This window comes from Vollenhovia emeryi, unplaced genomic scaffold (assembly GCF_000949405.1).
Source record: "Vollenhovia emeryi isolate VEMERY1.0 unplaced genomic scaffold, V.emery_V1.0 DF939141.1, whole genome shotgun sequence".
NCBI classification, from domain to species: Eukaryota; Metazoa; Arthropoda; class Insecta; order Hymenoptera; family Formicidae; genus Vollenhovia; species Vollenhovia emeryi.
Genome location: NW_011967225.1, coordinates 2,287,760 through 2,311,707, shown reverse-complemented (window position 1 = coordinate 2,311,707; position 23,948 = coordinate 2,287,760). Strand labels below are relative to the sequence as shown.

General features: G+C 38.8%; 3 protein-coding genes across 3 annotated transcripts; 2 read left to right on the top strand and 1 right to left on the bottom strand.

Annotated features, from left to right (window-relative positions):
• The first annotated feature begins 5,849 nt into the window (after positions 1–5,849).
• Positions 5,850–11,559, top strand: LOC105567085 (glycine-rich cell wall structural protein-like). The gene is made up of 7 exons (XM_012021639.1): positions 5,850–7,223; positions 8,091–8,936; positions 9,076–9,096; positions 9,550–9,801; positions 10,060–10,221; positions 10,313–10,439; positions 11,209–11,559. The coding sequence occupies exons 1-7, from the start codon at positions 7,160–7,162 to the stop codon at positions 11,357–11,359; spliced, it is 1,623 nt and encodes a 540-aa protein (XP_011877029.1). The 5' UTR covers positions 5,850–7,159; the 3' UTR covers positions 11,360–11,559.
• A 1,677-nt stretch (positions 11,560–13,236) lies between these two features.
• On the top strand, positions 13,237–14,584 carry LOC105567069 (U6 snRNA-associated Sm-like protein LSm6). The gene is made up of 3 exons (XM_012021617.1): positions 13,237–13,810; positions 13,973–14,063; positions 14,396–14,584. The coding sequence occupies exons 2-3, from the start codon at positions 13,973–13,975 to the stop codon at positions 14,542–14,544; spliced, it is 240 nt and encodes a 79-aa protein (XP_011877007.1). The 5' UTR covers positions 13,237–13,810; the 3' UTR covers positions 14,545–14,584.
• Positions 14,563–15,968, bottom strand: LOC105567070 (protein TIPIN homolog). Its single transcript, XM_012021618.1, has 2 exons — positions 15,885–15,968; positions 14,563–15,551 (listed from the first exon to the last, which is right to left on the bottom strand). The coding sequence occupies exon 2, from the start codon at positions 15,498–15,500 to the stop codon at positions 14,724–14,726; it is 777 nt and encodes a 258-aa protein (XP_011877008.1). The 5' UTR covers positions 15,501–15,551; positions 15,885–15,968; the 3' UTR covers positions 14,563–14,723.
• Between the last annotated feature and the right edge of the window lie 7,980 nt (positions 15,969–23,948).

Below are 23,948 nucleotides of genomic sequence, written 5' to 3'. Positions count from 1 at the left end.
GAGAGAGAGAGAGAGAGAGAGAGAGAGAGAGAGCGCAAGGAAAGAGAATTAGTTGTAGATATTCTACTCGGCTGAAAATCCATAAGTAAAATAAAAACTTAACTGACGCTTCATGGAGACATATCTGCGTAGAAATTTATTGAAAGTAAATTACAGACTGGTCCCCACAAACCTTTGCCTCATTAAGCGTCTGTGTACAATGCTTTCTGAGTGTTCAACAATCTAATAGATACGTATTATAAATAAAAGAAAAACTCAAATATTAGTGTTAAAACGTAGATATTCGTTTTATAATATATCTACAATGATAAGAGGTTGCGACATTGTAACATTTAGACTCAACAATGAAAGTAAGCAAGATCGGAATCAAATTAAAGTGCATTAGACAATTCATATGAGAGCGTAAGTTATGTAAGTAGTGTTTGCCACAACAGACTTATCCTCTATATAGTATATTCCCCGTTTTAATCCTAATAGATTACTTCTTCATGCAATCTGTCGAATCCCGTATCGAAATAGCCCATCTCTTGCATTTCAACTATTCACTCGTATCATACACTTCGACTGCATCTTTCTTAAATTATTTCTTACAACTAAGATAAACAAGCAAATGTAATAAATGAATGTCACAATTATGTATTATTATTATCATCATATTTTGCTGCAATAAATATATATCAGTGCGATTGCGCCTACATTTTTTTGCTAATAATAATGGCTATTTTCTAGGAGACATTAGAAAGAAATGCAAATTGCAAAGTCACCAGTACGGATTGGCCTTTTTCAATTAATCTTGCGGTATACATAATATAATGCGGCATCGCGAAATCTTCCTCAAACTGATTCATCGATGGTTTTTCTTGGACGTGTTTAAAGTATTGTGCAAAATAAAATTTACAAAGGGATATTTACACGTGCTAAATATTTTTTACGTTTATATAATGTACGCTGCGACTCTATGTTAACAGAGCTTTTGGAATGCAACCAATGTCCGGTAAAAAAATTTTTCATTTAAAAACATGAGCATCTACCAACTATTTATATGAGAAATGTTTTACTGATTAATTATTTTCGACGTGATGCCACAGCCGAATTTTGCTTGCGACGTTTTTCCTTGTCCCAAGTGGATGGCACAAAAAGTTGTTTGTAGAGTTGGTTCCACATTACGTAACTACATCCGACTAATTCGGGCATGAAGACATAAAGACTTGCCTGTACACGGTGGTCCGTTCGATAATTATTGAATAGATGGTTTCGACATTGTTTAAAAGAAAATGTCTAGATTTAAATTGACTAAGAATGTAATTCATTCTTTAATTAAATCAATTAAGTTGAATAAAATTAATCATACGGCCGTAAACCACGAAAGGATAGCCGATAGCGCCGGATTTTAATATACACTCCGTATATTAAAATTGAAAATTAATCTCTCGGGGGGGGGGGGGGAAATAACGTCTTTCCACGCGACGATTCGCGAGAGGTGGGTCTTTCCGCACGGACGATACCCGTAACAAGGTAAGGAAAATAAAAACTCGTAATGATCCCGCTGATGCAGCCGCGTGTTTATCTTTACAAGTAGCTTCATGATCGAAAATGCGCGGCGGCGTCGACGTCGCGTCACTCGTAAATCGCGTGTGTGCGTCAAACGTGAGAAAAAAAGCCAGCTCGTAATGTATGCTAAAACGTTTCTGGTCCGCTCTATGAGCCGGTAATGAACTTAATGAGTTTTGGTATCGTAAGTGCGCTTTTTTCCACGATTATGATCTCACAGCGAATGTGGAGGATCGCGGAGCGGCGACTTAACGAGCCATTCACGTGCTCATGAATAACCACTGAAACCTGACGCGCGGGGTAGAGGCCGAAATGCGTAACATAATCGTGAGAAGAAGGCCGTTTCTCTCATTCAAGAGTACCAGCAGATGTCTCGGACCCTTCCGTCGTCGAGGGAATCGACTTAAAAAAAAAATTAGATAACAGCATCTTTTTTTTCATTTGCAGGTCCGGCCGTTAATTAAGCAGCCGCTATTATAGATACGCCTGTATCTTCACGACTGCAGTGGAGAGTTGCCCTCGGATAAATTCGATCTACGACGGAAAAACACGTTTTGTGATCGGGACGACGAAATTTAATGTTTATAAACGGTAGCAGAACTTGTCGCATTTGCGAAAGCAAGTTTGCAGGAAGTACTCTTACTCTTCGGGATACTCGAGATGAATCGACAAGAGGAAACGCCCCAAGTGACCTAACGGCAAGGAGCCTGAGCAGAATGGCTGTCTCGTACTCTTAAGACAATGTTTTATGTTTTAAATCTTTGTCTTAAAGTAACGCACAATAACTGTCTTGTGACTTAAGAATACAAGACGGCCATTCCGCTCAGGATTAAATGTACAGGTACTCTTTAATTCCATACGGAAATATAATCCATTTGTGCAGATCTGTAGTTTCAATTATAACAGAGCATACAAATCGCTTGCTTCAGTTTTTCCTTCATGCTCTCGGTGTCCTGAGAATTACACGTTAGATAGGAATAATAATTCGAAATCACTACTATTCGTAATTATCCGCGATAACGCAAAAAAAGTAGCGGAACCCAATGCAGTTGGGTTATCGCGGATAATTGCGGATAATTTTATTATTATTCCTCAGTCGTTATCGTTCGTAATATTTATATATTTCTATTCCCTTTTCTTGCGTGCGCAAATACATTCGAATTGAGTTTCTTGTCGGAAATCAAGAACAGGCGAGCTGGTACCTGTTTTCTCAAGAAAAAGATGGAATTTCCGTGGCTGCATGTTCTGCAGGATTTCGAAAATGGTGTCGAATAGTTGCTGTATCAGCGCAATCGTTTGTGGTTAACGTGAGAATTTAATATTCAAATCATTATTTGTCGACGCGTACGGTAACTTCGGAAAGAAGTTTTATGTTAGCATTGAATTGAATATCATTTTTAATCTCTCAAAACTTGACAGATAGTTTGTATTGTGTTTTAATTTTATTGCTTTGAATAATTTTGTGGTTCCAAGTAAATCGAAGTGGCAAAATTAATTTTTTCTTCGTAAGGGTACATTTTCGAGGAAAAGATATTTGAAAATTGATCGAGTGTAAGAAGAATTGAAGAATTGAGAGGGCAGAAAGTATGCTTTAGAAATAATTGATTCTAATTGCAAAATATAATTTTGTATGCGATAAAATGGCCAACATTTTCCATATCTCGAATATTGAATAAGTAAATAAGAAACAAGTGTAAGAAGTAAAAGTATTTTTTATCTCACACAAATTCACTTCTTGGTCTTAAAAATCAATCGTGCTTAAATTAGTTAGTCCTGGCAGCAAACAAACTGTGCAGACGTCTGTAGCGAAAATTAATTGTTCAAACTAATCAAGTATTCGAGTAACTTGCGAAGTTCTTTTTCCCGAAAATAAGGCCTTGTTCGAAAGTAAAAAAAAAGAAAAGTATTTATTCTATTAGTTCGACTTATTTTGAACTGTAGAATCACTTTCCTTCATGTTGTACCGTATATTTCATTCAGTTCGTCCTGTAGATACCAAACAATAGGAAGTGTTAAAAAAGTTTAGCTTTCAGATAATTTTAATTATTTATCTGGATTTGATTTGATCTTCAATTTGAGGGAAACAACATATCGGCCAAACAATTATAAATCCGTAGTTCCTTTGATCTAAACACACGTGTGAAATTTTTGTTGATTACATATACGTTATTTTTGCACAAGAAAAGTGGTAAGAGATATCATTTTCCATTCGGACAGCGAGATAAAAGATTTATGTTTCTTGCTGATTATGCATTTTAAGAAACGTTTTATGCAGAATGATTTATTCATCTTTGGGTCACAATTTTTTTTATCACTTTATGAAAATTCAAATTTCGTCGAACATGCACATAGCACGTACACATACACCGAGTCAAAATTTAAACAGTAAATGCAAGTGATCGTAGATTCTTTTGATATAAATGAATGACGACAGACGAGTGCGCGTGGGATTGGTTCATTAAATAAATATCTGCTCTTGCATATCGTTCACTTTGTGCTAAATACGCAAATTATAAATCATTGCGTCGAGAAAGTATCAAAAAGTCACCACTGACGGAAGTCACGAATTATCTCGCTTAACTATTTCGATCATACGCATTGCTTTAATCTTTCAAGACGATTAGAGAATTCCTTGTTATGTATGTTAACTTTGTGCTAAGTAGGCAAATTATAAATCGTTGCATCGAGAAAATATCAAAAAGTCTCCCCGATGACAGAAGCCGCGAACTATCTCACTTAACTATTTCGATTACACGCGTGGCTTTAATCGTTTAAGCCGATTAGAGGATTTCTCGTACTTCCCCGTTTTTATCGCGATGCGATGATGTAAAAATATAGAAGCACAACTTGCTCGAAATTCTCAGAAAATAATAATTTGAAAAACAAAAGACTGTCGTGGCAAAATATCATATTTCCTTAATATAAGATTAATTAATGGCTTCTTCACGTTGTGCAAATCACGCGCGAATGCTGATAGTAGTGTTTTATAAAAATTGAGATAAAAACAAATTAATCTCGAGAAATTTGCGGTTCTAATAAAACCACGAGTCTTTCCAGCATGAATAACAAAAGTCTTTTATCTATTGTATGTGTGAGAATGAGAATACACCTTATACTTAATATTTTTCCTACAGTTTAATTTACATAATGCACTTTATAGATTTGCTTTTCGTAGAATGTACATTTCTTGTTATATTCATTTATATATGTATGTTGTATTTATATGATTATATATGGGCGTTTTTTTCTCATTTCCTAAAACTTTATTTTTTATTAAAAAAATACAAAAATTATTCTTTTAATTTATTTTTAATACTTTTTTTTGTGTAGAAATGAGATATTAGTGAAAGAAAATATACATGAACATATTTTATGTAATTATATATATGTGCATGTTTTTATATGCAAAATTTTTTTATGGAGAGTCTATAATTGAATAATCTTGTTAATATTACTGAAACAAACATGTCGTATTCTTGTTTTAATAAAATATTACGTTTTTTATTAATATTGTTTTGGACTTAACAAGATCATATTCAGTGAAACTAATGCTCGTATTTTCCTTTCCATGTATAATATTACATGTAATACATATCGTGCGTGATTATCTGAGATCTAAATAAGCGTAGCGCAATTTGCTTCATCGTTTATGACACATAGATAGGCAATCAAGTAAGAATATTTTTAAAAAATGCATATTAATAATTGATAAGAAATTACGTTTCGTTCTTTACCTTGTAACTTACTGGCGAATAAAAATCATATTTTTTACAATTGACTTATAGGTATTTTATGCCAGAACTGGTGTACCGTCTGTTTTGCATATGTACATTTTACATCCAATTTATTCTAGAACTACATAACATGTAATAAATATCAATTATTTCCTCTATCGCTCTTATATTTTCAAGTACTAGACTACGGTAATCTATAACGGGATCTAAAAAAGTTTTTAATGTTTTATTTTTTGTGTTTTGAATGTGGCCTTTGACGAAGATTTTATCTTAATATCTGCTATAATGTAAATTATATAGCGCGTTTTGTTAGCTAACGTATTGTAAAGAATTTTTTCTATTCAAATATTAAAATATTAAAATAATATTAAAATTGTTGTTGAGACTAAAATGAAATAATATTTGGAAATATCAAATGCTTGTAACTTTCTTTTGCTAAATTTTTTTTTAAACTGACCTAATTCCCATTGTAAAATAAATATATTTAACTAAATATACATATATTTTTTAATGTTCATACTTTTGTATCAGCTGTTTAAAATACACGTGTGATTATTTGTTCAATATTTGTCAATTATTAAAATTATTAAAATATTGAAAAATGATATTGAATTCCGCGTTTTTAACTTTCGAGAGATACTGCATACGTTTTTCTTTACATAATTTGTGAAAATAGAAAACTCACAATTATTATTGACAAAGTGGATACCTCTTACTACACGTTATTAACGATTGACACAAGTGATAAATCTGTGAAATGACATTGAGATTCATCAAGATAAATCCAAGCTGGAGGCTGCAAATGACCTTAGTAAATGTTTTACATTACTGTGTCATATCCTGTGGCTGTTTGAACGGAAAATCGCTAAACCATTGACGATGTCAATGACCAAACATATATTTAACGTATGTTTAGCACATCACTTATTTACAGTAATAAGGGCCAGTTTTTACAACCTCTTGGTAAGCTAACCAATAGTTAAATTATATGTCTATGGGCCGGTTGTTCCAACCTCTCGATAAGTTAGCTAATAGTTAATTTATATGTCTTTGTTTTTCCTTCAATTAGACAAAGATAGACATATAATTTAATTATTAGTTAACTTACCTAATCAAGAGGTTGGAAAAACCGGCTGTAGCTTTTTTTAGTTTAAAGGAAAAACGAAGACATACATGTGATTTAACTATTAGTTAACTTGCCAAGAGGTTGAAACAACCTGCTCTGCGTCGTGTAAATAAATTGCTACACAATTTGCAAATTTTGCATTAGGCAGAAGAAAGTGTCTTTTGCAATTTTCTTGTTGACATCGTAATTAAATCTATTATTGCCATTGTTATATTGCCTGGCCTTCCAGAGGCTCGTTCACTTCGTATGATATATCGCATAAAAATATTTTCGCTATAAATAACCACAGCGAACAATTCCACTGTTTTCCATATTTCTCTGAAGAGATAGACGTAATCTGTGCGGTACAAATTACTGTTTTAGCATAAATTATTCTCAAGGGGATTTTTATACGTTTGAATACATTTGACATTCTCTTTTTTTTAAGATTCTGAGTTTATCCGAGCGATTTATTTTTGGAATTACAACAATCCCATTGTGTTCGTCTTAGAATACTTTCATTTACATTGCGTTTTGTAACCAAGTCCCAATTCATCGATGCCGACCGAAAAGTAAACACGAACACAACAAGATACCATGACAGACTCTTAGCCTTGGCCACATCCAACGCATCTTTTTGCTTTCATTGCTCCTCAATCCGACCTGCGTCCAGCGAAGCAGCCAATGTTTTAGGAAGGAATGAGCGATCGAGGTGGGAGGCAAGCTATAAAGACTTGGCGGCCGATCAGGATAGAAACCAGATATCGTCATGAGGCAGTATCGGGCGATCGGCCTTTTGGCCTTATTATTCGCAGCATGTATCCAAGCACGAGGTAAATTACTTTCGTCTTGTCGCATTAATTTGTTACCATCATTAACAGTTTCTCATACTAATTGCGAGATATATTTCGCTTCTATTATCATCTTTGTTGTTTTAACAAGGAAGAGTGTATGTGTTACAAAAGAAGAAACTTGTCGGGAATATATAGAAGAAAGTTTAAATGTTTGAGTATGCCATTATTTTATGCTTTCTCATTTTAATATAAAAATTTTACGTATATATATATTTTTTTGTGCACACAAGAAACACACCTGATATTTTATTTTTCCGAACGAGCAAGAGCAAAATTTTAAAGCAAAATAATAAAATAATACGATGCACGCATCATTCTTATTTAAAATTGAATTTATAGTCCATAAAATATAATGCGCAAAATGTGAGTTTCCAAGATTTTATCATTAGTGAGACGATGATAATTTTCTCGTGACGTAAGACTCATAAATATGTGTAAATGTGCAATGCGTGCTTTTCATTCTTCAGCTTTACGATTGCTTCTCGAAGAAAGCGCGTATAAAAATACGAAGTGACCGCAAGATTTTTTTCTGAGAAATCGATAACAAATCTTTACTACGAATACGAAAATGTATCGCAATCGTATGTAGATATTGATGTTTATTGTTACTTGAACTATGATCCAAGATAATCAAACATTACGCTTAAAAGCAGTAATTTCTTGCAAGCATCAAAACAGTTGTGCATTTTTAGATATATAATACGAAGGAGAAAGATTTGTTTAAAAAATATAAATATAGTATTTTATACGTGATTCTAGGGGATTCATTTAAAGATTTTTTAACAATTATGTTCCAAGTTAAGTTTAACTTGACGACATAAAAACGATTCTCTCAATTTGTTGCAGAAATCGAATTATTGCGTTTGAGGCGTTACAGTGGAGGTGGTGGTTACTCCTCCAGCAGCGCTAGCAGTTCGGCCAGCGCAAGTGCTTTTGGCGATGGTAGCAGCTTCTCCAAAACCAATTCTCAGGCTATCGGCAGCGCTTCAGCAGGCGCACAATCCTCGGCTCTGACAAATGGTGGATATGGGGGCGGCGGTCATGGCGGTTACGGAGGCGGTGGCAGCGATGGTTACGGTGGCGGTGGCGGTGGCCATGGTGGACTCGGGGGTGGCGGTGGCGGTGGCCACGGTGGTCTCGGGGGCGGCGGTGGCCATGGTGGACTCGGGGGCGGCGGTGGCCATGGTGGACTCGGGGACGGTGGTAGCCATGGTGGACTCGGAGGCGGCAGTGGTCATGGTGGCGGTGGTGACTTTGGCGGTGGTGGCGGCCACGGCGGTTTCGGGGGCGGTAGCGGCGGCGGACACGGTGGTGGTGGCGGTGGCGGTGGCCACGGCGGATACGGGGGCGGCGGTACCAATGGAGGACTCGGAAGTGGCGGTGGACACGGTGGATACGGAGGTGGCGGTACCCATGGAGGACTCGGAAGTGGCGGTGGACACGGTGGATACGGAGGTGGCGGCGGGGATGGCCACGGCGGATTCGGAGGCGGTACCGGCGGTGGACACGGCGGCGGTGGCCACGGCGGATACGGGGGCGGCGGTACCCATGGTGGATACGGCGATGGTGGATACGGAGGTGGTGGACACGGAGGTGGCGGACACGGAGGTGGCGGTGGATACGGAGGCGGCGGACACGGAAGTGGCGGTGGATTCGGAGGCGGCGGACACAAAGGCGGTGGCGGTGGATACGGTAATTAATCCGTTGTTTTGATTAATTTCGAGCAATATAACCGAGAACAATTTGTTTCCTTATTATTATCTATCAAATATTTAATATTCGCATAGAAGTACCGGTGTTTTATCTAGAATTATTTTGCAAATTATTTTAGGACTCGGGGGCTATCCCGGTGGTAAGTTCAAAATAAAAGAATCGGCAATGTAATGCAAAAATTTTATAGAGAACGTAGATACGTGTAATAATAATTAGAAACTAATACTTAGTAATATTTGAAATTTATATTTAAGCTTTGCTTCTTTGCATTCTAATTTAGTATAGAAGCACAATTTAAAAAATATTACACAGTCTAAAAATAACATAAATAGAAATAAATGTGTGTAATTGCAGCGTATGTAATTGAAATTTAATAATCCTTCTTGCAGAATATAAATACGCGAACGCTAAATAAAGTTCTAACTAAGAGAGATATAATAATATAGTAGAGATAATTTCAAAGAATTGTGTGTAGTTAGTTTAAAACAAAAGTGCTTTTGGCTCTAGCTTCAATAACAACAATAATATCTTCTTGCAATCTAATAAAAATATTTCAATATAAAGAGTTTTTATACACTGTACACATTTTTAGATGGTGGTGGAGTTAGTAAAGTTAGTGGAGGCTTAGGAGATGGTCATGGTGGAGGTGGAGGTGGTCATGGTGGGTCTGGCGGCGGCGGCTACAGTGGAGGTAGCGCCGGCGCTGGCAGTTATGGAGGAGGTGGCTCCGGAGGCCACGGTGGTGGCCTCGGAGGCTATGGTGGTGGTGCTGGTGGTGGTCCTCATGCAGGTGGTTACGGAGATGGTCATGGTGGAGGTGCCGGCGGCGGTCATGGAGGTGGTAGTAAGTGAACATTAGGAAATATATAACTGTCTACGCCATTGCAACTTATTTGATCGAAATATTTCTCTTTCCTAAATTTTCGTTATTTTAATGGCCTCTCCAATAATTCTGAAGCCTTGAATGGTTTACTTTTCGCGTCTTCATATTTTTCCGAGTTTCGAGGCAATTTTCCGTATAAATTTAGCATAGATAGTGGTGGTAGTTTTATGTGAAAAAGATGTATTGAGAAATGGAGCTGATGCCGAACCGGTGGATTAGGTGGAGGAGGATTTGGCGGAGGTGGTCCTGGCGGGCTTGGCGGTGGACACGGGGGAGGTTTAGGTGGACATGGAGGAGGTTTAAGCGGTGGATACGGCGAACATGGAGGATCAAGTGGAGGGCTTGGCGGTGGACATGGCGGTGGACATGGCGGAAGCGGAGGTAATTTGTATAAAAATTTTATGGCAATTTGGCCGATGTTAATCGGTAGTGATAAATTTGATCATATTGCCCTTGACCTCATGTTCTATAGGTGGATGTGCTGGTGGAGCATGTGGTATCGGCGGTGGCGGTGCCAATGCCCACGCTAGTGCAAGCGCGAATGCCAATGCCGGAAGTGGAACTCACACAGGTCTTGGCGGTCATGGGCCGGGAGTAGAGTATGTATTTTGCCGAAAACTTATGCACAAGTGTATGTTATTTTTGTGCAAATCATCTTAATGCAATCATTGTGGAATTTCCTCCTTTTGGATAATGCAATTATTGCACAATATTTGAGACATTTCTCTATCGGAGTGGGGAATATTGTAATTATTATTTATACACAATTGCCTATGCCTCGAAAAGGATTTATATTGACATCTCAATTTTTCGTCATAAAGTCGTAAGATGACATTGAAAAAAAGATTTGACAATTTGTCATTAATATTGATTTGTACGTGTGTTGACTCAGCCCGCATAGAGTTTTCCCAACAGATTTCAAGGTGAACAGGTTTTTTTTTGCTCGCGAGACCGAATGTTTCCGTAACTTCCGTTTGTCACACAATCGATAATATGTAAACTACAGTTGATTATGGAAATCGGCATGGTAATTTGTTGAGCAAATATGCCTCGATGACACACAAGTCGACAAATGCGAGCCCGAATAGTAAATGCTAATCGCTGTTGATTTTGAGCAATTTATGTGCGTCTCGCACATAATTTCAAAATATTAAAAAGCCTTTTAATTTCGATGATTTAAGCAAATGTTGCCCCTTTTATTTCTATAAAACCAATATTATTGCAATACAATTATTAGAGAGTGAAAAGATTGTTAAAAAATAGAAACCGTGCCCGGAGCTATCAAAAGTGGACTGAAGTCTTATTTCAAGTTAAATGATCTTGAAGAGAAATTAACGTTTTGATAATCTTTCGATTTTTTGTTTGTAGTCTATTCTCCCGCATCGGTGAAGCCGATGAAGGCGCGAGCCAAAGCGGTACCGTCGACGGTGCCAAAGGAGTTTACAGCAGCAGCGCGGTGAACGTAGACGATACCGGTAAAGGTACTTATTCCGTTAAAGCCGGTAAAATCCCGGCGTAAATCACGTTTAACACTTTCACTTCGGAAATTGGTTGTTGCTTCACTAGAGATCTTCTCGACCGAAGATGCATAACTGTGATTACAAATCTATTTCGACTTTACATAAACGTAATACAACAAATCAAGGTCTACAGTTTATTTATTTCCTAATCGCCAAGCGTGATGTGACGTCTAAAATAAATCCATGGAATTATATAACATTTTCCTGAGTGCTTTATTGAAGTTTCCTGCTCCAACCAAAGGAAAACGCATTATTTTACGCTCAGTAATCAATGCTACGACCAGTGTTCAAATGACGTCGGAAATGCCATTTATTGTCGTTTGACATGATTTAGAAAATCTTTGAAAATAATTTATGTCAAGTTAAAGTGATTAATTTTCTGGCTATTCACTCTCGGCACTGGAAAAATTTCATTTACTCGCATCTTATTTAGAATACGTATACAATTCAATAATACGTCATTGTCCAGTTTAGAAACTAGCAATTGCAGCGTTCAATCTAGAAATTGCATTTTTTATCGAGTTCCGTTTCTATTTCTAATTATATTCAAATGAAATCTTCATTGAATGTTCAATTATTTGATCGTCTAGCGTATTAAAGAGATAACGTCTTTCGATGAAAATATAAACTTGAATTATCGTACCGATTTTGTGAAATCATAACGTCTGTTATATTGCCTTGCTATTTAATGAAGATATTCGTTACTTAATGCCGTTTTGATTAGTCGGAAAGACCGGTTTCTCATCGATTTTTCACCGCTAATGATAATGCTCATCAAATCGATGTAATTCATCGCTAATCACGTTGCGCAACCCAGTGATTATAATACGTCTGGCGGTAGATCAGGATTCGTTTGCATCCGTCGGGACTATAAATCCGGTTGCATGACGACTGTAAATCCTTTTGTTATTTTGTCGCTATTTTGCAGCGTAATTATACATCTTCCGATTGAGTATAATAAGACGTTTCTGCACAACTGAGTTTTGCACGTCTCACTTTGTACGTCGACTTGTACATACGCCAAACAAATTTTTTTTATTATTATATGGCGCAATATATTTTGTCGTGCAATAATAAAATCTACTGCGTGATGTATGATTAAATAAAATTAAATCCTGGTAAGTAATGTATCGAATATGCTTTTCACCTTAAATTATTACCTAGCCATTTTTACGTAATTAAAATCTTTATATTTGATGGTACTTTATCCTTTAACGCCAACGAGCGTTAAAAAAAAGTTTAATGACGTCGACCGTCACAGTAATCAATTGTGTTAAATCGTTCGAAATTCGCGGTTTGCGATTTTAGATGAGACACATCGTTTTCTTTCCTTTCGCGATGCATTTCTGATCACGTCGGCGAGGAATTTTGGTCGATGCAATTATGTGACGATATATTTAACTTAAGATACTCAAACCTGCTGTCTCGACAATCTTTCATGAATAATTCATAATGAATTATATATATATATGTATATACATACACTTGTTATGTATACATGGTAATGTTGCCTGATTGATGACGGTATTCCCGAAAGAAGGTATATGCATATTTTATTTAAATTTCCACCCATCGTTTCGACTTTATCATCTTCTGCTTCTTTTTTTCATCGCTCGTTACATAATAATAAAATTCTCGTTAAGATTTATCGTAGAATTTTCCTCTCGATTTAACAAGTCAAATAAACGGAGGCGAAACAAGTTGCGGCGTACCTACTTAATCGTACTATAAATTTTCTCTAACGGTGACTTCGATCCAATTCGACTGGTTTACTTAGGGTTTGTTCTTTATTGCTGCACTCCTGAACTAGTGCACACTGGTGCTATGAGTTGGAATGAAAGGTAATTGTTTCATTTTAACTTATTGCACTAGTTCAGTAGTGCCGTAATAAAGAACAGGCCTTTAATCGGAACATCATTTTTTTAAAGAAACTTGCAGAGCAACAAAATGAGCAGAACCAATTCTAATTAATTTAATTAATTTAAGTAACAAATTGACAAAAAAAACTAAAACTAACACAATACTATTTTTCCTACTGAATTGCTTACGAGAGCCAATCAGGATTTTGTCAACTGATCTAAAATTCTGCGTCCTTATTGGCTCTCGCAAGATATCCAGTAGGAAAATAGTATCGTGTGCCGTTGGCTTACTGTTCCGCTCAATCTTTTGTTAACGAAATATTTTTAAGAGGAACTCACTGAGCAACAATTTTTTTCTTAAAAAAAGTGTTGCATCCATTCCAATTATTTCATCCACGATTTTAACATGTACAGAAACAGAGAATTTCTTTTTCGATGTTGGCAGTCTTGAATGTCCGAAGCTTCGCGTTTTGACCACATGCGTCTATTGCTTGTGTTATTGCGCGTGTCGCGATCTGCAGAGGTTAGGTTGAAATTGTTTAGAATCGGGACGATCCACAAAGAAACCGATTGTTTGTAAAATTTACGAAGGTACGCAGAATGTTGGTGACAATCGCGCTCGTCTCGTATTCGCTAAAAATTATTTAAAGTCACGGCGTGCGAACGTGACGATTTAAATAAAACTATTCAGTGTTTTTCTAGTGTGTAATTTCTTCATTCTTGTACTTTAATGTCGTCTCTGCGTATTGACAGATGAGCCGGAAAGAAGCGTTGTCTCAATTCATACAACAAATTCATGGACGGCCCGTCGTCGTAAAATTGAACAGCGGTGTCGATTACAGAGGTAGATGTTTACTTATAATGACGTCTATCAATTTGTCTACGACAAAGATGCCCGACATCAAGAATTTCTCGATGGAATCGATTTAACTCGGTTAAAAAGACATTCAAAAAAATGAACGTTGCACCCATTTCGAATCTTTGGCCGGTATTCATAGTCGGATCTTCTATTCAAGACCGTCTTGAATTTATCTAAAGATGCTGTATGGAACATTTCATTGGCTACGGAGTATCTAAAGATAATCTTAAGACGGTCTTGAATATAAGATCTGACTATGAATACCGGCCTTAGATTCGTTTACGTTCCGTACATTCCAACATACTGTATTGTTTCAGGTGTACTGGCGTGCATAGACGGCTACATGAACATAGCGCTTGAACAAACCGAGGAGTACGTGAATGGACAGTTGAAGGACAAATACGGAGATGCGTTCATACGTGGGAACAATGTTCTGTACATCAGTACGCAAAAGCGTAGAAATTAATCGCCAAATATAAGCGAATAAGGGCTAAATGTTTATTTAATAAGCTTCTGAAAAAATTCTTTACACGTATCTCTAGCAACTCGTATTTCTAGGGTAGCTCTAAATGAGGCGACTTTTATACTGTGTAATAAATGCGTCTACGTGACGTCCCCTATGGACAGCAAAAACTTTAAGTACTGTTACAATACGTGCTCCTTCTGCCTTTCGAGTCTTCTCTGAATGGCCAGTTGCTTGTTTCTCTCTATTCTTTGTTTCACCTCGTCACTCAACTCGTTAGCGACAGTGGTATTTGTATGCGGTACCGGCGAGTCTTGCGTACCAGCGGACTGCGTTAAGAGCTTGTCGAACGCGTCCTCGCTCGACGTGCTGGGAGCAACGGCGGAGGCTCGCGTTTCGGCCTGCTTTTGTTTTTGAATCTGTTCTGTTATTAGCAAATTGAAGTCGTCCAGAGGTGCGCTCTCCTGCTGATCCTCGTCGTCTCTGTCTACGTTATCGCGAGCGATCAAATCCTCGTCCGAGGTGATCATGTCCAGGCGATACCGCTTGATAAACACCTGCAGATCCTTCTTCGTCCCCAGCTGCTCGACCCTCGTGAGAAAATCATCGAAATGGTACTTGGGAAACAATCGATAGGACCAATGTTCCAGCCTCTTCATGATCCTGTCGAGGTCCGTTCTCTCGTGTCCCTTGCCGTAGAACTTGAAGCCCTCGAAATACTTCTCGATGGTGTGGATACCATTCGGGCCTTTCAGTCTCTCCGTGTTAAGTTTGGGCGCGGGATTCCTCACCACGTGCGACTTCGTCTTGGATGGATCGACTCTCCGCGCGCTTCCCGCCTCGTCGTCGGAAGCCGCGTCCCCCCCCTCCCCGTGGCTGTCGCGCTCGTTGTCGGATTCTTCGTTCTCGTAATGCTCTATAATATCCTCGTCACCCTCGTAATCCGGAACATCCGCCATGATGATATGAAGTGCCTACTGATTCAGTTCGATCACTGCTTAGGCAGATTCCTGGAGAAAAATATTTACCGATTTGGAGACAACTGGCAGTTACCGAACCGAGGAAAATCTCTGATGGCCCGATCAGACTAGCAATTGCCGACTCGAGATTTCTAAGGCTGATGGCAGGAAACAATCCGTAAACTCTCAAGACTGTCTCAAGTCGTAGACGTGAGAAAGAGAGAAGGTCTATTGTATACAACTTAAAGCCTGTTATACAAAACGTTGTATGTCGGGTGTCGGGACGTAGCCGACGGTCCAATGAGAAAATTTCTTTTCAACCGCACTCGATCTAACGTAAATTTGTACTATTGACGGTACGAAAGCAGTACAGGTTAGACTCACTTAGGCGCTCAGAGACGCAGGGGGGGTTCTAAAACTCGCTGTCGTCGTGCGACTCGCCGCTTCCCTTCCCGTCCTCCATAAACTTGTCGAACTGCCCGTCCGACTTCTTCATCCGCTCCAGGACCGACACGAGCAGCTTCTTATTCAGCCGATCGGTCTGCGTTATCTCACGCACGACGGACTCGCACTTCGGCTCGTCCTGCGTTCGCTCGCTCTGCAGCTTCCCCAACACGTTGCTGTCCCGCTCCATCGGAGTGCCAGGCATCTCTCCCGGCTGCCACAGGTCGCTGTTTGCGAATCGCGTACGACTGCGATGGACTACGGTCGCGCGCCAGCACGAAATACGGAACGTGCGAGCGAAATATCGACACGATACGTCAAAATGCTGATAACCGACGTCAATAGATCTGTTCTTCAGCTGCACTCATGTACTCGTAGTGCATACGAGCGTACAGTCGTAGACATGGCAACTCCTTTTTAATGGGTTTAGGAACGCGCGGTTAGATTTAAAATTTCGAACTTCGCTCAATGCGCGACAAACAGATATGATCGTAGTATAACTAGGAGGTCCACTCTGCCGGCTCCTTGTGGTCTTTGCGGTACCGATCAGTTTGTAGATTAATTTGCAGATTAATAAAAAACGTTACACAATGCTACACACGAGACTGTGGCTATTGTGTGATATTTTTTATTACTCGACAAATGAAAACTCACATTGTAAAGATAAATCAATCGATATCAATTACAAACGAAAATTCATCGATTAAAAGACGCTGTGAATCCGATAGAATTAAAATTTTATTCGATAAAAATCGATCTAGAGACGCCCTCCACCACCCCCATCGATTTTGATTGGCGGTCCTCTTTTTCTTTACAATGTGATGTTTTACAATTTTATTATTCATTTAATTTTTCTTATAATTTACTTTACAATGTATACCATACTATAAGAAAAATAATTACATTATAAAATTAAAAATGTAATATCTGTACAATACAATATTTTCCTCAAAATTACATACGAAATATTTGGTATGCATACAATAACATGAAAGTCTTGCCATGTAAAATATATATACGTATTACATCTTTGGGATAAAATATATCCCCCGAATGTATTTATTAATGATCTCTTAAAAGTAAACCAAATCTACAAGAATATGAAGTAAATTTAAAGTAAAAACTCAACAAACGCATAACAACTTCCATATAGTATTATATGCATCCGATTGCAAATATAATTATATTTAATAGCAATACATATATTGCAGTAATAATTTTCTCTATTTTTGAAATTATTGAGTTATGTCCCTGCCTACCCGAATAATCCCTACCTACCCGTATTCCGCTATATAGTCCTACCCGTCTTTCAACTTTTTGTTAATAAACCCACAAGTCTTTCGTTAAAAACGCGACGCGATTTATAAGAGGTTTGAATTGGGGTTATACGCGCGCGAATTAATATGGAATTTAGTAGGGGTCTTTTTAATCTGGCACATACGCCAGAATATGTAAAGAAGAATATAACCCACCCGAATTTTGGCAAATAAAAAGAAATCAATTTATTCCATAGAGCACCTTACTCAGATACTCCATCAAAGTGGCCAATATTGACCACATACGCTATTTTATCCAGTTTTCCATCGTTGGGCCAGATTGGACATACCTTTCGTTGCTCCCGGCCATACAGTCTGGTCATTTTGACCAGAGATCAGGAAGGAAGAAAACTCCTTCCATAGGTCGGTTTGTATCGTCACCGACAGATATTACGTACGATTTGAATTATATACGAGCGTCGATCGTATCGAAAATACACGACTACGAGAAGTTAATTGAAAAAGTATTTTAATTCGAAAAACTTTATTGCAGAAAACCAATCAAATACATTTCTACTTTCATTATTTACCCGAGAGTACTGGCCGTCTCTTCGTGACTCGATCTTTGAATTCGAAATTCATGTATAGACACAGAAAGAATTTACTTCGCGTTATATGTAAGTTTAATTATATTTCGATAAATTAAAATTTATAATAAAATTAAGAAAGTGATAATTTCCCGACATTGTTCTTAAAAACCGATCGCGAAAACCGACCGCGAGAATCTGAAGATGCGTGTGATTCATGCATGTTTTTCATGCGAGGCGCATCTTTCAAGTGTCACAAGACATATAGAATAAATGACGTGAGATCCCGAAAAGAGATCCCTTGTGATTGAATATTGTATAAAATGTATAAAATAATAATGTATAAAAATAATTATGTATAAAAATAATTTGAAATATTTCACCATACTCGACAAATTATTTAGAATCTCACGTCACTTCATTTCACTTTATACACAGAGAGAAAGGTTTCTTTGGTTTTAGTATTCCTATTTATTTGATTGAAATTTGTTTTATTAAAACAACATATGCTTATACGAAACATTATGTTTTGAATAAAAATTTTATTGTTTTATTCAAACACCCTGTATTATTTGATAGAAAAATACTATTATTTGAAATATATCTTCCAATTAAATTGTTATATTATTTGGCCAGGCGTTTATAAGTTTCGTGCTGCCACTAAATGGTCGCCGAACTCGTAAGTAAAATCGCGGCAGCTAGATATAAGCGATCTTGAATGAAACGATAATATCGTCTAGATTGAAGAGAATATTACTTTTGTTTCAAACAAATATTTTATTTCTCACAAAGAGATATATTATTTCAAATGCAAACTATCGTACTTATTAATTAAAACATTGATTTGTTTCGACCATTCCAAATATCAAATTGGTTTGGATACAACAAAATTTGTTAAATCCTAAGAAATCGTTTTCTCTGTGTATGTATACCAATATGTGAATAAAAAATGGATAGGAAAAAGTCTCGGACTCACCGACCGATGCGCAGCAGCGGAGTTTAACTACGTTGCGTCTGTAACACATAATTATAAATATCACATTAAAACACAATGTTCAAGAAAACCAATATTAGGGAAAATAATTATTTAATTATTTAAAATAAACGAGAGGCAAATTAATTTTATACGAAATAACAAATAGTTACCATAAAGTTGCTCCGCCGGCGCCCGATGCCTTTTCCAGGCCTCCTCCTCCACTCAGGTTGCCTTCAGACTCCTCCACTTTGCACTGGCACAACACAACACTCGCGAAAGAGAAGTTAATTACCGCACTAACGCACGACACGGCACTCCCGACGTTAATCGTCGCGGACGTCACTGGAACGATAACGAGAGACAATCGCGCACTGAAATACGAGCCGAATCTGGCGAAATGGCGGGAACGTTCCGGCGGGAAGGACTCGCGCATCTCTGCGAGGCTAACTTGGCGCGCGTCGCGTTCGACAGGACGATTTCGGGCGAACGTTCCTCTCGTCGCGCGTCACGCGTGGAAAACTCGGATATTACTGCACGCGCGAGGCGACACGGATCAAGATTGGAGAACTCGGTGTACCCTTGACGCGCGAGGATACACGACGGCGCCGTAGCGACGCCGACCGCGCGTCAGATTTCGGCCGAGATTTCCCAGATGTACGCGTCTCGGAGGATACCGATGCGCGAGGGTCGAGTCCACGTCGCGCGATTGTTACACTGGACAATGCTAAACTTACCGCGACTGTGCGTACCGCGAAACTCCGCGACCATCGCACGACACCGATCCGCTGTGTGTCCACGGATGCTTCTCGAATGGTCCAATATGGCGCCGTTCCCGGCGGCCACTGCGCGGCACCACTGCGCCGGTCACGTCACGCTGTATCTCGAATATCCAAACAGCGAAGTTTCACTCTTCCGAGAAACGGAAACGACGTCCCGCGGCACTCGCGAAATCGATCGGCTCGATCGCGCGGTTGTGGCGTCGTTCAATTACGCGGAAAACGATCGCGCAAATCGCCCCGTGGCGTACGTACCGGTGGCTCGAACGATACTGCGAAAGTGTGAAGTGCGAAGGTCCTTTGACCGTGCGGCGGTCGCCGGCGGCGCGGCGGCTCGACGTAAACAATTACCAAGCAGCGCGCAGGTTTGAAAAACAGTTTGAAAAACAGTCTATTGTGTCGAATTATTGGGCGCGGAACATTCGAGCGAGACAGTTTTTCCGCGTGTGTTTGCGTCGCTCCTCGTAACGCGAGAATTTCCTACAAGAATCACGATCATTTGCTACGCACCGCTATCGTCTCCTACAAGAGGATCCTTTGATCGAATCCTTATATTTCGTCCGTCGATGATAAAACCAAGAAGTTTTCATGAAAAGCAATTCATAAATCGGCACAGTTTATTTAATTTCCAAAACGTTCGGTTTCGGAGTATGTGATTTTATAAAAAAATTAATACTAAGGCAGTAAGTAAAAGAATTATAATATTTAAACCTTGACCAAGGATTAAAAGCGCGATTTGTCATTTCGTCTAAATAAAAGCTGCACGTGACCGCGAGTATATTAATCGGATCAGAATCTCGGCGATTGCACGAGGAAAACAGGTGTCGCGAGGCCGAGACGTGCCAAGAGGCTGATTTATGTCGCGATGTCAGATTCAAAACTAATAAAGCGGCGATCTGAAACTGGAATGACCTAACTTGTTGAGAGCACAAATATCTCGAGCGCGCCTTTAAGAACGAACGTTTGATGAAATCGGAGAATATGTCCGCCCAATAATTCCTCATATAAATTATATTTTACGTAATCACACTTATAAATGTTTTGTTGAATAAACAAAAAGAATATAGAAAAAATGTTAATAGAATATCTTTAATTCCGATATGAATTATAAATCGTACACGAGAGAGAGAGAGAGAGAGAGAGAGAGAGAGAGAGAGAGAGAGAGAGAGAGAGAGAGAGAGAGAGAGAGAGAGGGGGGGAAGTTTTACTGATATTTATTAGCTCTACTATACTTCTCGATTAACTGTAGCTTGTGTTTGTAGGGCGAGTTGTGCTGACTAAGAAATAAATTACAGAAACAGTTTTCTTCTCTTAGTTAAACCACTTTAAAAAAAATTTCAATTATGATTTGTGATATATAGAAAAATTAATTCATCTTCTATACTTTTTCCAACTTATAATCAATAAATTGTGCACCGATTATTTATCGGTCTTAAGATACAGCTTTCTGTTAGAACAATAAATCCACATATTTTAAATAAATTACTCGATTTTATTTTTGACGCTACCAAACATCGTATTACAATATTATTAGGCTTTTAAAACTCAGAAGAATCGTACCTTCTCTCCAATTAAAGGTATTAGATTCATATCGGTCCTATTTCACTTTTTATTAATTTATTACTCGAAAAAATATATTGACATAAAAGATGATCACATTGAAAAGTAAAAGTGGCGATTTCACTTAATTCTATTTTATATCTGTAACGGCAAACTTTTGATTCTTACTACGCAGGTACGTAAATCGTAGTTTCAAGTCCGCAGAAGAAAACCGGGTTCTCGCTTGCCAACGTCGCGGTACGACGTACGCGTACGACAGTGACATTTAGATGACTAAACGTATCGAAATGCACCAAAGCAGACCATTTTCGCAGCAAATAAACACCGTGTTTTCGTCGCGAGGAACAAATAATACTCGTCGAGTATATTGGCGCGAGTATAATTATACGTTTGTAACGTATGACACGAGCCGCATAACTTTCGAACTGTCGCGACTCGTACCCTAGCGCATCCTCGAAGGAAGAAAAACGACAAATGATCGCTCTTCGGTTTATTTCAGATACAGCTTTTTACTCTATTACTCCTACATCGGAGAAAAAAATCGAGGTTCAATGTAGGGGCAAAATTTCGACTCGGGAGGACGGTTGTTTATTGTTTTCGCACAGAGCACTGTCCGCGCGCGGAGATTCGTCTGGCAAACGTCCATTCGCGCCCTTGCGTCCCGTTCTTCATCTACGTCATGCGTCGAGACGTCTGGGAAGATCTGCCTGGTGCATGCACGCGAAGGTGCACGAGTCTCGGAACATGCGTATTCTCTATTGAGAGACGCGCATCTTAACGCATCTTAACGCATTTTTTTATTTTACCGAAGAGTTTATTAAATAACCGTCGAGTACGGTTGACTTTTTCATGCCCAAGATCGACTTATCAGAAAATGTAGTGTCAGAGGAAACGGATTTTCTCTCCCCGATCTCGATAAACCTTGGACATGTTATTAGTGGAGGAAAGTCTTCTATTATGAGATAAGTTTCTAATACGACACAGCAAGGTTTTCGACGCCCAAATTCAATCGCGAGTCTTTTTTCGCAACGATTACACAATCTAACAATGAATTTTTTTCACCGAACAGATTTCGCTCCGAAGGCAATAAATTCATGGTGGAATCAACTGATGATGCCTATTAATTTAACAGGAATCCCGCTATCCCATATTAGGATCCCGTTTCATAATAGGGAACTTTCCTCTATTATTAGACTGAAATAAGAGACATTGCCAGTGAGAAATGATTCGTCGAAACGATGTCTGATCGACACCGATTGACGAGTCATTTCTCGCTAGGTATATTTTCCTGTAGACGCTCTTACGCACATTAAGGGATGAAACTGCTTGGCATTGACAATCCTGGAGAGATTTTAAATGAGAAAAGTAGATAAAACCATTCTACTTGCCTGATAAGTGTTAAAAAATGAATTATATAAATTGCATTGTACCTGTTATCAAAGGAATAACAGGCAATACCTACCCAGTGAGAAATGATTCGTCGATCGATGTCGCCAACGACACCGTCAAATGAACGTCGATTCGACATCGTTTTGACATCGATCGACGAATCATTTCTCGCTGGGTATAAACGTGTTAAACAAGTGTACGTATATTAGCAAAATTGATTTCACGAATTCGCAATCACGTTGCTCTTTTCGCGATAAGGATTTAACTCGTCGCGGGCCGCTCCTCGCCGCCGTCTCCGAGTCGCTTCTATTGTTGCGCGAGGGCTTTTGTCTCGATTCCAAATAGCGAGTCTGACATCGATTCATTCGGTGCACCATTCGCACCGACGTTTTACTGTCGCTTACTCCAACCGCGGGATTTTCATTCTCTATTTTCGTACCGCTGCAGTATAACGCCACCGTTCACGCAGGAACGGTTGTAATCGCGCGAATATGAGAATCTAATAAAAACGACGCACCGCGTTTGTGTCTCCAAATACCAGCGGTTTGTGACAGCAATTTGTTAAACGAATCCACCGGGGCCTTGTATCCTCCGTTTTGCCTTACTTGTTTTTCTTACGTTATCCGCATCTTCGATCAAACGTTACCTTCTCAAAAATTAAACCCTTTAATTCCCCCATTCTGCCTTCAAATCTCTCCCCGAATTTAATCTCTCGCAATAGTTTATCTCCTTTCTCATTTGTAGTCTACCCTTATAGAAACTTATCACTGGCGAGCCAGTGATTAATTACTTATTTTCAGTACTTAAATTAACGCACAGTAATTCAATTACTGAGCTAATGATTATTTCAGTGTTGTTTCTTTTGTTTCTAATACGACATATCCGTAAGGATATACGTCGAAGGAGCCGCGCGTGCTCCCGGGATGAAAAATAATAAAAAAGAAATAAGCGCTCGTTAAACTTATAAACTAATATCTAAGAGGGGCCAATGAATACGAGCTAGATAAGTTTGTCAAATTCAATTAAATTTATATATTCCCTGCACAGTATGTGCGACGAACGTTTCGACCTTGCCAAATCTTTGTCAACCCCATAAGCCGTACATAAATTATAGAGTGAATAAATGAATTAATCAATACCCCCCCTCTCTCTCTCTCTTTCTCTCTAGCGTCAATCATTAATAAATTAACATAAGTTAAAAATAACATTCGATTCGAGCGACGGATCGGTCATTCAGGTCCGTCGCGCGGAAGCTGCTGCGTCAGGATCCCTCGTCGCCGCGCGCGATGGTTATCGGATCCCGCGGGCGAACACGAGGAGAAGCCGCTATCGAGAGCGTCTCTTCCTCTCTCTCTCTTTTTCTCTCTTTCTCTCTCTCCCTCCCCCTCTCTTTCGTTCTCTCGCTCTCTCGCTCGCTGATACACACCGCGTCCCAGAAATAGCGCAAGCGCCTTCCCGGA

Bases quoted from the DNA above. Each gene is read 5' to 3' on its own strand.
- LOC105567070 (XM_012021618.1), bottom strand. From the start codon at position 15,500: ATGGCGGATGTTCCGGATTACGAGGGTGACGAGGATATTATAGAGCAT.
- LOC105567069 (XM_012021617.1), top strand. From the start codon at position 13,973: ATGAGCCGGAAAGAAGCGTTGTCTCAATTCATACAACAAATTCATGGA. The intron at 14,064-14,395 runs GTAGATGTTTAC...GTATTGTTTCAG, and splicing joins CAGCGGTGTCGATTACAGAG to GTGTACTGGCGTGCATAGAC.
- LOC105567085 (XM_012021639.1), top strand. From the start codon at position 7,160: ATGAGGCAGTATCGGGCGATCGGCCTTTTGGCCTTATTATTCGCAGCA. The intron at 7,224-8,090 runs GTAAATTACTTT...AATTTGTTGCAG, and splicing joins AGCATGTATCCAAGCACGAG to AAATCGAATTATTGCGTTTG. The intron at 8,937-9,075 runs GTAATTAATCCG...AAATTATTTTAG, and splicing joins AGGCGGTGGCGGTGGATACG to GACTCGGGGGCTATCCCGGT.